Here is a 17197-nt window from a genome sequence, read left to right as displayed (position 1 = left end):
CACACACACACGACGCCGTCCTCGCCGGCGAAGACGACGACCTCAAACATACAATATCGCGCATTCAACCGGGCGCTCCACACCGGCGCCCCCGGGCGCCCCTCCGATCGATCCCCCGTCCAATTCAAACGGGGATCGAAATTACGAGCCGAGGTTTGAACCCCTAGTGGTGCCCTCAGATAAAGTCGTATCCGTCAGGCAGGAGTTGGCCTTCAGCTGCTCCATAAGTCCTTCCTTTGGTTTGGAGTGCCATCTGCACTCGCCCCCTATCGTCCGGTGAAGCTGTAAAGGCCAGTTACGGCCAACAGCATTAGATTAGTCCGAAAAAAAAACAGGTCTGTCGCATTTTTGTCTGGGAATCGGTGACTTTACAAAAATTTGTATTTTTTTGTAAACGGTCACTTAGGGTCTGGCGCTGAGTTTGTTAAAGAAAATATTTTATGCATAAAATGCAATGCCTCGAGAATCACTGACTAGGAATGTAGTGATATCAGACCGAGCGTTTAATATTGTATGAAACATGCTATTCAACATTATTTACAGTTATAAATGGTGGCAGTTAAATATTATTACGTAGTTAAACTAATTACTGGATGACGAGAGAAATATTAAACATACGACTGTAGAAGAATTTACGATATTTTATTTATTTGCAAATAAATTTCTCTAACTAATAATTTTGCAAAATAAATAATAGAGTTTTCAATATTTCAAATTATTACATTTTTCTTTATTTAAAAATTTTCAGAGATTAGCCGGAACAAACAGACAGACAGATAGACAAAAATGGCAAAAAATGTTAATTTGGTACATTTATATTCAAACGTTGTTTTGCATAAAAGTACTACCCTTAACATTTAGTGAAAAAAGATGTTGGCCGATTCTCAGACCTACTCAATACGCTCACAAAATTTTATGAGAATCGGTCAAACCGTTTCGGAGGAGTATGGGAACGAAAACTGTGACACGAGAATTTTATATATAAGATGTTCATGCATATGAATAGTAAGTAGTTAAAAACGGTTATTTCAATATTACAAACAGACACTTCAATATTATATATTCGACGGCCTTATTATCTAGCGGTCTAGCACATCGTTTTACGTCCGATGGTCGCGGGTTCGATTCCTCGCACGGCACAAACATTTTTATTCATGAGTATGATTGTTTGTATGTATAATGTGTATGTAATTACGAAAAAAAATCTATTTATTAGTATCAATTGCCTAGTACCCATAACACAAGCTGTAGCTAGCTTAACTTGTGTTCTAGATGGCGCTGTATGAATTGTCCTGAGATTATTATTATTTGTATGTATGAGTAAGTATATAGTTTACATTTTTGCGCAATAATTGTACTAGGCTACTATAAACATAATGGAATACAGTTATGCAAAAGTTCATATACCTGCGGCCACCTGACGTCTCTCTGTAAATTTCGCAACAAAGGCCATTGTGACGGTCCATTTCTCCCGAGACAAAGCCAGGCGACACAGCCCATCCTGACGTGGCGTTGCACCATTTATTTGTATTTTGTATAGATCTAGGTAACAGCATAATAATGTTTAAAACAAAAACTAAGTCATAATTTTAATTACGACTGCTCTTATCACTACGACTGATTTAATCTTATTGTGTTTTTATATTTGAGCCTAAATAAATTAGTGCTGGTTAGTAGTTTGTATTCACACGTTTCGACTTGTAAAATGTGAACTTACAAGGATTGTTTAAAAGAGCAACACACAAGTTTCTTGATTATTCTTCTTGTGATGAGACAGCTTTCCGAATAAGCGGTAGATTTAAAAAAATGTTGACTATTCAAAAGTGCTTCAATTATGTTTATTTGAATAAATGATTTTCTATTCTATTCTATTCTATTCTAACGTTTATTTGTACAGATCTAGGTAACTACATAATAATGTTTACAACAAAAACTAAGTCATAATTTAATTCCATTGTTAGTAACAGCACAGGTAATAATGAATAGATTTTAATTGTCTATTTGTTTGTTTAGTTAATGATAATGAATAGAATAGATTGGTTGAATGGATGAGATTTAATATAATATAAATAATAATAGCATCCTGATCATCTGGATGAATGGCGGTCTTCCACAGTGAGGTTTTCTAGAAACTTTTTGCCTCGCACAACCACATTATGGAATCACCTTCCAGCAATGGTATTTCCGAACCGATACTATATTGAAACCTTCAAGAAAAGAGCATATTCCTTTTTAAAAGGCCGACAACGTACTTGCAATTCCCATGGTGTTGCGGGTGCTCATGGGCGGCGGTAATCACTTACCATCAGGTGAGCCGCATGCTCGCTTGTCACACGGCGCCATCTAGACCCAAGTTAAGCTAGTTAAAGCTTGTGTTATGGGTACTAGATAACTGATACATATACATAGATATTTTTTTTTGTAAATACATACATATTATACATAGAAAACACCCAGACCGATACAAACAATCATACTCATGAATACAAATGTTTGTACCGTGCGAGGAATCGATCCCGCGACCATCGATCGTAAAGCGGTGTGCTAGACCGCTAGACCACCGAGGTCGTCATATATAATATTAATAGTATTTCATATTATATATATTATTATATATGTTTTTAAACCCAAGCAGCTTGCTTTGGAAACTTCGTTTCGGTTGTTAGTTTAAGTAGGATAGTAACATTAGGGGATAAGATGAATTACATCTTAGTCATCTTTCGTCTATCGTCCGGTGAAGCTGTAAAGGCCAGCTGCGGCCAACAGTATTAGAGTAGTCCGAAAAAAAAACATCTTAATCCTTTAGAATGGTAATGCATTAACGGTATTAAAGGTATCACATGATAACGTGAGACATCACGTTATCATGTGGTATCACGTCGTCCAATGATATATAAGAATAAAATTAATGACATTGAATCCCCTTCGATCGATCCCCCGTCCAATTCAAACGGGGATCGATATTACGACCTGCGCCGAGATTCGAACCCCTAGTGGTGCCCTCAGACTAAAGTCGTATCCGTCAGGCAGGAGTTGGCCTTCAGCCGCTCCATAAGACCTTCCGCGGGTTTGGAGTGCCATCTGCACTCGCCTATCGTCCGGTGAAGCTGTAAAGGCCAGCTGTGGCTAACAGCATTAGAGTAGTCCGAAAAAAAAATCTTAATCCCTTAGAATGGTAATGCAATGACGGTATTAAAGGTATCACATGATAACATGATGTACGTAGTACTGTTTATAAATATAAGCGACGGTTACCACTCACCAGCAGGTGGGACGGCAGTTTGTTTGCCATTTAAGTTGTATAAATCGCTCTTTGGTACTTGCATTCCACAAATCTAAATATACATAACTCAAAGGTGACTGACGTAGTGATCTATCAACGCACAGCCCAAACCACTGGATGGATCGGGCTGAAATTTGGCATGCAGGTAGATGTTATGACGTAGGCATCCGCTAAGAAAGGATTTTGATGAATTCTACCCCCAAGGGGATAAAATAGGGGATGAAAGTTTGTATGAAACTTTGTCAATTTCAAACCGATCGGGCTGAGACTTTGCATGCATAAAGCTACTATGACGTAGGCATCCCCTAAGAAAGGATTTTCATAAATTCTACTCCTAAGGGGATAAATTAACGGGAGCGAAGCCGCGGGCAAAAGATAGTGCATTATACAACTATAAGTGTGCTATAAGAAGTAGGTACGTGAATCGTTTATTCACGGTTTGTAATTATGTTGATTGTTAACGGTGGCTGTGGATATTAAAAGATTGATTGCTTATTCAAAAGTCATATTAAACAATGGATACCTATGTTTAAAAGCTACCTTTATACGACACGTTCTTTGACGCGATATCAGGATCGCGCGCGATTTAGCGCGGGAGGGCCAGCGCGCGCAAACATGAGTGATTGTATTTTACTCATTTTTTTTTTTCACTCTTGGTTTTTTTTTTCCGACTACTCTAATGCTGTTGGCCGCAGCTGGCCTTTACAGCTTCACCGGACGATAGGGAACGAGTGTTAAAAGTCCTCCTCGGCTGTGATATAATTTGCAGATGGCACTCCAAACCAAGGAAGGACTTATGGAGCGGCTGAAGGCCAACTCCCGCCTGACGGATACGACTTTAGTCTGGGGGCACCGCTAGGGGTTCGAACCTCGGCTCAGGTCGTAATATCGATAATTGTTTGAATTGAACGGGGGATCAATCGGAGGTGACTCTTTTGCGTGATTGTAATAGTAATCTCAGGACAATTCACACAGCGCCATCTAGACCCAAGTTAAGCTAGCTAAAGCTTGTGTTATGGGTACTAGATAACTGATACATATACATAGATTTTTTTTGTAAATACGTACATATTATACATAGAAAACACCCAACCGATACAAACAATCATACTCATGAATACATATTTGTGCCGTGCGAGGAATCGAACCCGCGATCGGTCGTAAAGCGGTGTACTAGACCGCTAGACCACCGAGGTCGTCAAGTAGCCAACTACTGTTGGTTACTAGATTATCTAGTAACCAACACAAGTTCTGCTTAGCTCGGGACTAGATGGCTCTTTGTAAATATCAGATTACACTTTTTTTTATTTTTTATTTATTTAGGATCACCAACAATTGTTACTATCATCCTATTTATTACATGTAAAGTGTTAGGGTCTAAATGTACAATTATTTATAGGCATGCAACGTAATATACAAAGTTTTATATAACTTTGTAAAAAACCGAAATCCTAAACTAACTATTTTTTATTATGATTATTTGATCGGTGTTGGAGTAATTTGTATTTTTTTTATTGAGAATATATTTAAACCTGTTAAAACAGCAATTAAACAATGACATCACTGTTAAAAAATCATATACATTACTATTTTATAGGTGAATTGAAGCTGGCAAGTTTTTTCAAAATATCCGTTGACACATTGAGTTTTTGCCGACTGGTAGGACTGCATTCTGGTGTACTCGTTATCTACGGGCTCGCCATGTAAGGTCTTTATAAAAATACGAACGAAAATTTATTTATGTAAATATATATATATATATATATATATATTTTATAACATAGGGGACAAACGAGCATGCGGCTCACCTGATGGTAAGTGATTACCGCCGCTCATGAGCACCCGCAACACCATGGGTATTGCAAGTACGTTGTCGGCCTTTTAAAAAGGAATATGCTCTTTTCTTGAAGAAAGGAAGGAGCAGAACACTGTCATTCAAAGATATATAGATAGCAATTATATATATATATAATAATAATAATAATATATTTTATTGATACCAATTTAAGTAGTTACAGTTATTCTCCTTATAAACTATTACATTTTTGTTAAATACGCATCATACATATAATTTACCAGTAGCATCTATACTAGGCCGAGCCTGTATCATAGATACTACCTTCTTCCAGTGACAAATAGGTAAAAATTAAAATGTTGCAATTGGTCGACAAATATAACCAAACATACATATATCACAAATTCTGCTTAACTTGATACCAGATAACGCTGTAACATATCGTACTACTATTATAGAAACTAGCTTTTGCACGCGGCTTCGCTCGCGTTAATTTATCGCTTCTGGAATTTATCAAAACCTTTCAGTTTGTTATGGTTACGTGAAAAGAACATATGGTGTTCATAAAGTGAAGTAACAATGCAGTGATGACGCGACTGGGCTGCAGTGATGCGTGTCCGCGACCACGCGACCGTAACTGGGCACCGACGCGTGTCATGCAATGCAGACCTCTGCATCCATGACCTGCATCTAACTATTATCTTGTGTTAGCACTAAATTTGTGCTAACATTCAGTACTAGCCACCGACCCCGACTTCGCACTACCACGATAGTACATGTACTATCTATATATCTATACATATAAATAAAATTGCAGTGTCTGTTTGTAATATTGAAATAACCGTTTTATACTACATGCATATGAATATAAATACGGTACATACACCAAAATAACATATTTTACAATTTTTGTCTGTCTGTTTGTTTGTTCCGGCTAATCTCTGAAATTGGTAGACCGATTTTGACGGGACTTTTTTTAGCAGATAGCTAATGTAATAGGGAGTAACTTGGGCTATTTTTATTTTAGTTCAATATTACAAACATACACTCCAATTTTATTTATATGTATAGATATAATTATTTTATTTAATTGAAGTTTAACTACTTAATAATTTAAGTATTGCAATTCTCTTATTGCGTTCTATTTTTAATCTGAATTGTCCTGGTTTTTTAAATTTGCTGTTGGCAACCCTACCACACTGCGACTACCATACATACATACATACATACATACATACATGCGACATTGGATCAAGTCAAGTATTATTATCATACTCGTAATACTGTTCCGCCCCCAATACAACCAATGTACCATGTCAGATTGACCTCCACGCGGTTCCCCCTGGAAACCATCGTGATAAATTCCTGATGAATTTGTCACGATGGGCTAACTGACCAACGTATACAAATGGCACCTTAGTATCGGTTGATAACGGGATATCTGTGATGTGTCATGTAGTAATAAATTGTATGTATATCATGTAGTAATAAATGTCATGTAGTAATAAACTAATAAGTAATCATGAAGGGGATTGCTAGTGGACTGATGATCTTATTGCTAGCAATGTACCATGTTAGGTTGACATCCACGCGTGTCCCCCTGGAAACCATCGTGATAAATTCCTGATGAATTTGTCACGATGGGCTAACTGACCAACGTATACAAATGGCACCTTAGTATCGGTTGATAACGGGATATCTGTGATGTGTCATGTAGTAATAAATTGTATGTATATCATGTAGTAATAAATGTCATGTAGTAATAAACTAATAAGTAATCATGAAGGGGATTGCTAGTGGACTGATGATCTTATTGCTAGCAATGTACCATGTCTACGTGGTTCTCTCTGGAAACCATCGTGATAAACTCTTGGTGAATTTGTCACGATGGGCTAACTGACCAACGTATACAAATGGCACCTTAGTATCGGTTGATAACGGGATATCTGTGATGTGTCATGTAGTAATAAATTGTATGTATATCATGTAGTAATAAATGTCATGTAGTAATAAACTAATAAGTAATCATGAAGGGGATTGCTAGTGGACTGATGATCTTATTGCTAGCAATGTACCATGTTAGGTTGACATCCACGCGTGTCCCCCTGGAAACCATCGTGATAAATTCCTGATGAATTTGTCACGATGGGCTGACTGATCTGACCTCATGTTCATCTTATCATCCTCCACTGGTGCCCCGCCAGCGTAAACCGTTAGCGCAGGCGGGTGCATCATTCCATTATCGTCCATGAAAAAAAAATACTGTTCCGCCAGGCTCACTGTGTCTCCAGCCTTAAGAAAATATTTACCTCACTTATGTCTCGTCTGGAAAACAATATATATATACTAGCTGTTCCCGCGACTGCGTTCACGTGAAATTTGACTTTATTTTTCTAAAATAAAAGTAGTATAAGTTACTCCTTATTACATCAGCTACCTGCCAGATAAAGTCCCATCAAAATCGGTCTACCCATTTCAGAGATTATCCAGAACTGTTTGTTCTGACAGTTCTGGATAATCTCTGAAATGGGTAGTTTGTTTGTTTGTTCTGACAGACAGACAGACAAAAATTGTAAAAAATGATATTTTGGTGTATGTACCGTATTTATATTCATATACATGTAGTAAGAAACGGTTATTTCAATATTACAAACAGACACTCCAATTTTATTTATATGTATAGATAACTTGCTATAATAATGTACAAAAAAAATTTTAAAAAAAAATATTTTTTTTTCATAACAACTTTCTACTAAAATAACAAACAAAAGAATTAGTGAAAACGGTCCAAAATATCTTAGAACAATTCCTACAGCGCCATCTAGTCCCAAGTTAAGTAGAGCTGGTATTATGGGTACTTATATAAATACATCGATTTGTTTGTAAATAAATACATAATATACATAGAAAACACCCAGATCGATACAAATCAACTCAAGAATAATGTTTGTACCGTGCGAGGATTCGAACCCGCGACCATCAGGTGTACATCGGTGACCTAAACCACTAGACCACCGAGGCCGGCTATATAGGATGTCATTCCGATACGCGTGCACCAAATGAATTCGTCTCCATGGTGTTTAAACGAGCACTCAGTAGAAAGCTGGCGTCGCACGTGTCGCAAATGATGTATGAGTGTAAGTACAGACAGACACAAAAATATTGTTTTTGTCACCAAAAAAGAGAAACACTAAGTTTTCCTCTCCTCATCCTTCTCAGGATTCTTTATTAGGACTACTCAATGCTGTTGGCCGCAGCTGGCCTTTACAGCTTCACCGGACGATAAGGGCCGAGTGCAGATGGCACTCCAAACTCGCGGAAGGACTTGTGGAGCGGCTGAAGGCCAACTCCCGCCTGCCTTTAGTCTGAGGATAGGTTCCCAAACCAAAGGAAGGACTTGTGGAGTGGCTGTAGGCCAACTCCCGCCTGACGGATACGAGTTTACTCTGAGGATAGGTTCGATCGTAGAGGGGACTTTCTAACTACCTACTGTTATAAACGGTTTTGAAATAAAATATTGTATCAAGAAAATGTCACTTTCTTTTTTTTTCTATTTAATTTTTTTTTTTTTGGAGTTTTGTACACAAAATGTACCTGTACTAAATAACAAAAATAAAATAAAAATCAACTTAAAAAACTTAAACTAATACGATACCGTCCAGAACAACAACTTTGCTGCATCGGAAGCAGGTTCTGACAATATTTCATGGAATACTCTTATGTCTAACTTATTTAACTTTAAAGCTTATATAGAACACTTACGATTTCCATAGAAACTACAGCATGGGGTTTTTTCTAAATATATATATAATATATAGTAGCTGTTCCCGCGACTTTGTCCGCGTGGAATTTAACTTTATTTTTCTAAAATGAAAATAGCCTAAGTCACTCCTTATTACATCAGCTACCTGCGAAAAAAAGTCCCGTCAAAATCGGTCCAGCCGTTTCACAGATTAACCGGAACAAACAGACAGACAGACAGACAGAAAATGGTAAAATATATATTTTGGTGTTTGTACCGTATTTATAATCATAGATCATAAACGGTTATTTCAATATTACAAACAGACACTCCAATTTTATTTATATGTATAGATTATATTCGGTGATGATAAACTAGCATACGGCCCTAAACCCTAATTTCCAATAGCAGAAAGGTAGTAAAGGGCAAGTACTATTTACAGAAGTAAAAGACACATCAGATGGGCCTTATGCATATTACACACAATCATTGTAATACAAAAAATGTAGACAAATTAAAAGAAATACCCACGTTAATGTATGTAAATATATAAACGAACCTATAGGTTGAAATCTTTTTGAAACATTTTGTTTTAATATTCTCGTGTTCAGATTAATTGATTATTATAATATATAATTTCCGTAAATTTACCAATACAATTGTAAATTTACCAATACAACATCAAAATGTTACTCTACAATTTAAATTTATTTACATAACCTAATTGTACAACTAAGAACCTAAAATTAAAAAGCTTAAAAAAATATATAATGTGATGACTAAAATATATTATTAAAAGGGGTCCCTTTAGGCAACGTTCCGAAGATACTGGCAGCGTTCCCTCTTTGAATGGCTAGACTAATTCTTTGTCCGAGGTAGCTGCCAGCTCTTCGGTCTTCTGTGATGTCGACTACCCTTTTCGTTATTTCTTTGAAAAGTCTTATAGCGCTAAGACCCCACGGACCAAAAGTCTCGACACCGAAAAAAAACTAAATAAAACAAAAAACGAACTGTTCTGTTGTCTGTACGGCTGGTACTTTCGCTATGCTAAACGTGTAGGTCAGGTTTACTTTCCGTTAATCTGATCTTAGTCGATGTATTAATGGTTTCCGGTTCCGAGATGAGATCATTACTCGATCCAGTGAAAATCATTGAGTAAACTCTATTTCTTCTCTGGCTGCCTTTTCTTATATGAATGACTAGCTTTTGCCCGCGGCTTCGCTCGCGTTAATTTGTCCCCTTAGGGGTGGAATTTATCAAAATCCTTTCTTAGGCACCCCACGTCATAGTAGATTTATGCATGCAAAGTCTCAGCCCGATCGATTTAAAATTGACAAAGTTTCATACAAACTTTCATCCCCTACTTTTAGCCCTCGGTGCTAGAATTAATCAAAATTCTTTCTTAGCGGATGCCTACATCATAACATCTACCTGCATGACAAATTTCAGCCCGATCCGTCCAGTGGTTTGGGCTGTGCGTTGATAGATCACTATGTCAGTCACCTTTGAGTTATATATATTTAGATTTCTATTTCATATATCTGTTTACAAAAGAACATCATTAAAAACTACTAGATTTTTTTTATAAATAAAAATAATCTTTATTCAAATAAATTTAATATAAGCATTTTTGTATACTTACATTTATTTTACTTTTGAATAGTCATATTTTGATTCTACCACTCATTCGGAACGCAGGCTCATCACAAGAAGAATGAGCAAGAAACTTGTGTGTTGCTCTTTTAAATAAATGTTGATTTAAGTAGATTTACATTAACAAGGATTAGGCATGCGACAATCAACATAGAAATCGCAACGCACTTAATTTCTGTTCAATCAGATAATGTTGTCAGCGCTATGAATTTTGAGTTAGATATTTTCTACAAAAAAAATATTATCATTTATAAATTCTTCAAATTTATAATAAGCTTTTTTACACAGAAAACATTTTATAAGACGTTTGAATCTTTTTTCTGGCAAATTGAGTACAGACTGGCAGTTTGTTGTAAACTACATGTTAATTATATATAGCTATTAATTATATTAAAGTGTTGATCGATCTCAGTGTTTTCCGTTCGAATATTTACAAAGAAAACTGATTTTTAACATGTAAATGGAAAATTATTATTATTATATTTCTTTAATGTATTATACGACGACCTCGGTGGTCTAGCGGTCTAGCACACCGCTTTACGTCCGATGGTCGCGGCTTCGATTCCTCGCACGGCACAAACATTTGTACTCATGAGTATGATTGTTTGTATCGGTCTGGATGTTTTCTCTTGTATAATATGTATGTATTTACGAAAAAAAAATTATCTATGTATCTGTATCAGTTATCTAGTACCCATAACACAAGCTTTAGCTAGCTTAACTTGGGACTAGATGGCACTGTGTGAATTGTTCTGAGATTATTATTATTATTATTATTATATATCAAAATAAATTAAAGTAAATGTTAAAATAATTCAATCATTTTCAGTCACTTATGCAAGTCATAAAATTAAACATATATATATATATATATATATGTAATTAAACAATGTACACATACAGAAAATCTTAATACCTGTAATCCCCTTCCGATCGATCCCCCGTCCAATTCAAACGGGGATCGAAATTACGACGGCCTGAGCCGAGATTCGATCCCTAGTGGTATCCTCAGTCTAAAGTCGTATCAGTCAGGCGGGAGTTGGCCTTCAGCCGCTCCATAAGTCCTTCCTTTGGTTTGGAGTGCCATCTGCACTCGCCCCTTATCATCCGGTGAAGCTGTAAAGGCCAGCTGCGGCCAACAGCATTAGAGTAGTCCGAAAAAAAAATATTTGTAGTACATTTAATATTAAAAAAAACCCTAAACAATTAACATAGCGCCATCTAGTCCCACGGTAAGCAGAGCTTGTGTTATGAGTACACAACTGATATAAATACTTACTTAGATACATTTTTTTGTAAGTACATAATACATAGAAAACATCCAGACCGATACAAACATACTCAGGAATACAAATCTTTGTACCGTGCGAGGAATCGAACCCGCGACCATCACGCGCACAGCGGTATGCTAAACCACTAGACCACCGAGGTCGTCTATATTGTAGGATGTCATTCAGATACGCGCGCACCAAAAGAATTCGTGCCAGAATCGAATTCGCAACCATTGGAAGAAAAGCGCTGTCCTATACCGCTAGACCAGCGAGGTCGTCAGAATAACATAATAGCCTCAAAAAAGATTTGGTTTCGTCCCGATCAGCCTAATAGCGGTGTTTGTAAACAAATCGGTTGGACTCGGTGTCCATTGTACTTGTAACAAAACGATAGTGATAATAACATTTCCCGTTCACTGTTCACTAACATAGTACTCGTCAAGTCATAAGCGACTAGCGAATATACATGTGTGGGACTGTGAGTAGGGCGCTGGGGTCAGTGCAGTCAACGATGGTGGTAATTAAAGGCGCAATATGAATGTATAATAGTATATTTTAAAAATATATGTCGTAACAAAATTATGTGTGGTAGCAAAAGGCAAGAGGAATAACCAATAACAAAACCATAGCAACAAAATGACAATATTTAAAGTATAATAATATAAATATTTAAAAATACGAATTGACGTACCATTCATATGTTCATTACATAGGATACATTTTACTTAAAAAAAAACTTTTTCTACTTCAGCGCCATCTGGCAGTCAGTAATTAAGTTATGCGAGCGAAGCCGCGGTTAAGAGCTAGTGAGTTGATAAAATAAAAAAAAAATATGATAAAAATTAATTTACCCACCCCGATCACTCATTTACACACACACGACACCGTCCTCGCCGGGGAAGACGACGACCCCCAACACACCATATCGCGCAATCAACCGGGCACTCCACACCAGCGACCATGGTCGCCCCTCCGAACGATCCTCCAATTCAAACGGGGATCGATATTACGACGGCCTGAGCCGAGGTTCGAACCCCTAGTGGTGCCCTCAGACTAAAGTCGTATCCGTCAGGCGGGAGTTGGCTTTCAGCTACTCCATAAGTCCTTCCGCGTATTTGGAGTGCCATCTGCACTCGCCCCCTATCGTCCGGTGAAGCTGTAAAGGCCAGCTGCGGCCAACAGCATTAGAGTAGTCCGAAAAAAAAATCATTTCCATCTTGTACCACAGATATTTCACACCTGTCAACGATTTCAGGGTTCATTATAATTATTATATTATTATAAATATATCTTGATTGTCATTCAGTTTGTAAACAATGTCTCCTTTGTTTTTGACACATAATAGCTATTTTGCGTATTGTGCGAATGTGGAATGACCGTCACTGCAAACACTTGTATAAATTTCTAAATTCTAATATAAATGGTACACGAAATTAACTCTTATTTTGCTCATCATAAGTGTCATTATACAATTTCCCGAAATATTGTGACGGCGTCACTGGTTTAGCACGCCGTTTAGCACTCTTTACTACCAGTTCGATTCCTCTCACGCTACAAACGTTTGTATTCCTAAGTATGTTTGTATCTGTCTGGGTGTTTTCTATGAATAATAATAATCTATAATAATCTCAGGACAATTCACACAGTGCCATCTAGACCCAAATTAAGCTACCTAAAGCTTGTGTTATGGGTACTAGACAACTGATACAAATACATAGATATGTATTTTTTTTTCGTAAATACATACATATTATACATAGAAAATACCCAGACCGATACAAACAATCGTACTCATGAATACAAATGTTTGTGCCGTGCGAGGAATCGAACCCGCGACCATCGGAAGTAAGGCGGTGTGCTAAACCGCTAGACCACCGAGGCCGTCAATGTTATTTATGTATTTGCAAAAAAAATATCTGAGTATTTATGTCAGTTGTCTAGTATCCATAACACAATCTCTGCTTATCTTGGGACTAATAGTCCAAGAAAATTTTGAATTAAACCTCATTTTATATATTGCGTCAAAACTGGGCACACCCAGTTTTGACGCAATATATAAAAATAAGTCGCAAATACGTGAATAATATTCCGAAAGAAATTTTTGATTTAAATTGACGGGAGAGAGATGAAAAAATTAAAAATAGGGTTGAAAAACCCAATTTTTCAATATAACTCGATAACGATAAGAAATATAACGAAATGTTTCAAATAAAAGTTGTAGAGGAAAACAATCTGCACAAAACAGATTCTTTTCATTTTTTTCATTATCTGCTGTTTAGTCCAGTAAATTTTAAATTAAACCTTGCTGTGAACGGTTTTATCGCAATATATCAAAATAAGTTCGCAAATACATGAATAATAATATTCAGAAAGACATTTTGATTGAAGTTGACGTGGAAGGTTTCAATTTGATTTGAATTGTATTTGAAACTGAATTTGGATTTGGATTTGAATTTGAATTTAAAAAAAATTAATTTAAAAACTCTGTTTTTCTTTAATATTATTTTCCTTAGTCCCGTCAAAATCAGTCTTATTATTGGCAGGTAGCTGATGTAATAAGAAGTAACTTAAGCTACTTATATTTTAGAAAAAAAAGTTAAATAATTATGTTTCCACTAATGCGCCACTTACTCTATTTTTTTTTGTAAATACTCTCTTTCCAAAGGTAGTCTGTAAGAGATCGCATTAGCGATAAGACCGCCTTTTGTACTTAGTTTTTTTTTTTGTTTTTAATTTGTTCATGTCCTTTATATGTTGGTGCAATAAAGTGTTATAATAATAATAATAAATTCCATGTGGACGAAGGCGCGGGTACAGTGACTAAAATATATATATGTACAAGTGTCAGTGAACGTAAGACAAGTGCGATACAATCACAATGTGTCTGTCTGTCTCAGTGTGTGTGGGGTGTTGACAGCTGCCGTATACCAGTAGATACTTACCTAAACAACGGAATCCTCCGTTGACCCCACAACGAACGATGTAATGACGCTCCGATAATGACGTCTTTTAGAAACAATGTTACAATTGTTGAGCTTTCCACGCAGTGATATACCAACCAATGCGCATCGAATTTGCACTGTTGCATATGCATGCATAACAAATATAACAAATGTTAACAATGTTTTCATTTCGAAATTCAAAACATTTTTAGAATCATATTTATCCTGCATTTAATTATTTAATCCAAATATGTATATACAGTATACTAGCTGTCCTGGCTAATGTTGTTTTGCCTAAAAATAAAAATAAAAAATTTAGGGGTAGACTACCCCTAACATTTAGGGGGATGAAAATAGATGTTGGCCGATTCTCAGACCTACTCAAAACGCTCACAAAATTTCTTGAGAATCAGTCAAGCCGTTTCGGAGGAGTATGGGAACGAAAACTGTGACACGAGAATTTTATATATAAGATATATGTATATGGATTATAGTTTAAATAAATAAATTTATTGAGCAAAGCCTGTTACACACTAAAGATTACTCGAATGACAAACGTACATGTAGAGTCGAGTTTTAAAAAAAAGAAGCTCAGTTGAGTTTTTTGGCTGTTCTTCTCAATTGCATGTGTATACTGAACTGGACGGTAGGGAACAAATGTCCAAAAACTAAAATATCCTACATGTAAAAATATATTTTTGATTTGATGTTTTTTATTTCTCTCTCCTTCTATTACTTTGGATGTTTTTTCTTCTTTTAATTACAATGACTTCCACCAAATGAGATCGGGCATTTTGCCAACAGTAGTGTGGTTTATAGAGTTTTAGTTGAAAACGATTAATTTATTTTATGATTACTCTATATTCGATTTATTTGATTATTTTTTCTGTTCATCCCTTGCGAATAAAAAAAATATTCATAGTATTATTTTAATAATAAATAATATATACATGGTATTTATTGCAAGCAACGGGACAAGATATAGTATGTGTGTATTACAGCTACAAATGGATCATACGGGGGTATGTTCCCATCAAAAGCGGATATAGAGACCAGAACACACAGGGTTATCTAATTCGAAGCTATTAATTAAAACCACAATTCTAACCTTTATGCCTTTAGTATTAAAGAATATTATTACTTTAGACTAATAATTTCCGTGTATTACAACTACAAATGGAGGTATGTTCCCACTAAAAGCGGATAGAAAGAGGCCAGAACACACGCTTATTTAGAAGATACTAATGAATAATTTGAAGCTACTAATGAAAACAACAATTCTAATCATTATGCCTTTAGTGATAAAGGTTATTATTACTTTAGACTAATAAATCCCTTGTGTTAACAGCTACAAATGGACCATACGGAGGTGGGTTCCCATCAAAAGCGGACAGCGAGAGCAGTAGCGGAAGCGGATGGCGACGAGACGCAGCGAGGCGGGCGCGCGCGTGCTGCTCCACCAAGTCGCTACTGAGGCGTGTCCCCATACTTTCATGGCTGCCTAAATACTCCTTTAGGAATGGAATATCGGATATTATTGCTGGTAAGCCTGATCTTCTTATAGTAGCTAGACTATTTTACAGGCGGGAACTGACAAGAATTTCAGCTCGTATTATAAAAAAAAATACGAGCTGAGTTTCTTATCAATTCTTCTCATCTCGAAATCATTCCGAATTGACGGTAGATTTGACATATCATAAGAGTCTGTAATAGACCTACATGAATAAAGATATTTTGAATTTTGGAACATAATATTACTAAGATTAAAAAAAAGTGATATAATTTGAGACCCTGAGTGTGAGACTGTGTGTAGGGTTGATTTTCTATTTCTATTTCTCAGGACTGGTATATTATATGTCCCAAGTTGGTGCAGCTAACAATGGTATATAAATACATATTATAAGGTAATTGAAGGCGCAATATGAATGTATAACAGTATATTATATGTCGAAACAAACTATATATAGTAACAGAAGGCAAGAGGAATGAGGAATAATAAAATATGGTAACAAACATAATATTCGTGTAAAAATATAAGTATTTGAATGTACGAAATATCGTGCCAGCCAGTGGCCCGAATTAAGGAATCCTGTACACGCTGTTCTTCATGAGGGTGGTGATTGTGCCTCTTTTTAGGGAAGGACGGAAAATACCATCCTATTACCTTTTCAAAAGTTCATCGCCCCAACAGATCATGACATGTTATTATTGCTGAATTAGATTATGTACGTAATATTTTGAAAATCAATGGATTTTAAACTGTATATATACGAGACTAGCTACCCACCCTGGCTTTGCACGGGTGTACATGTTTTATACATATAAACCATCCTCTTTAATCACTTTATCTATTTAAAAAAATCGCTTCAAAATCCGTTGCGTAGTTTTAAAGATTTAAGCATACATAGGGACGGACAGACAGCGACAGCGACTTTGTTTTATACGATGTATATGTAATGATTATGTTAAAAAGGCACGCGAGTAACAAACAGGTTTTACAAATTAAAGTTT

The 17197-nt window shown here is 36.1% G+C and overlaps 1 protein-coding gene across 1 annotated transcript in view; it reads left to right on the top strand.

Moving 5' to 3' along the window:
- Positions 1-17197, top strand: part of LOC131846248 (sodium-independent sulfate anion transporter-like) — an 87142-nt gene that overhangs the window by 25069 nt on the left and 44876 nt on the right. Inside the window, exon 2 of the mRNA XM_059195510.1 lies at positions 16035-16229. Within this exon, the coding sequence (XP_059051493.1) occupies positions 16035-16229 (195 nt within the window). The remainder of the gene's footprint in view (positions 1-16034; positions 16230-17197) is intronic.

This window comes from Achroia grisella, unplaced genomic scaffold (genome assembly GCF_030625045.1).
Source record: "Achroia grisella isolate CSIRO2021 unplaced genomic scaffold, CSIRO_AGI_Agris_v1 utg509, whole genome shotgun sequence".
In the NCBI taxonomy this organism is placed as follows: domain Eukaryota; kingdom Metazoa; phylum Arthropoda; class Insecta; order Lepidoptera; family Pyralidae; genus Achroia; species Achroia grisella.
Note: the sequence above shows the minus strand (reverse complement) of the source record. Positions and strands in the feature narration are given on the sequence as shown.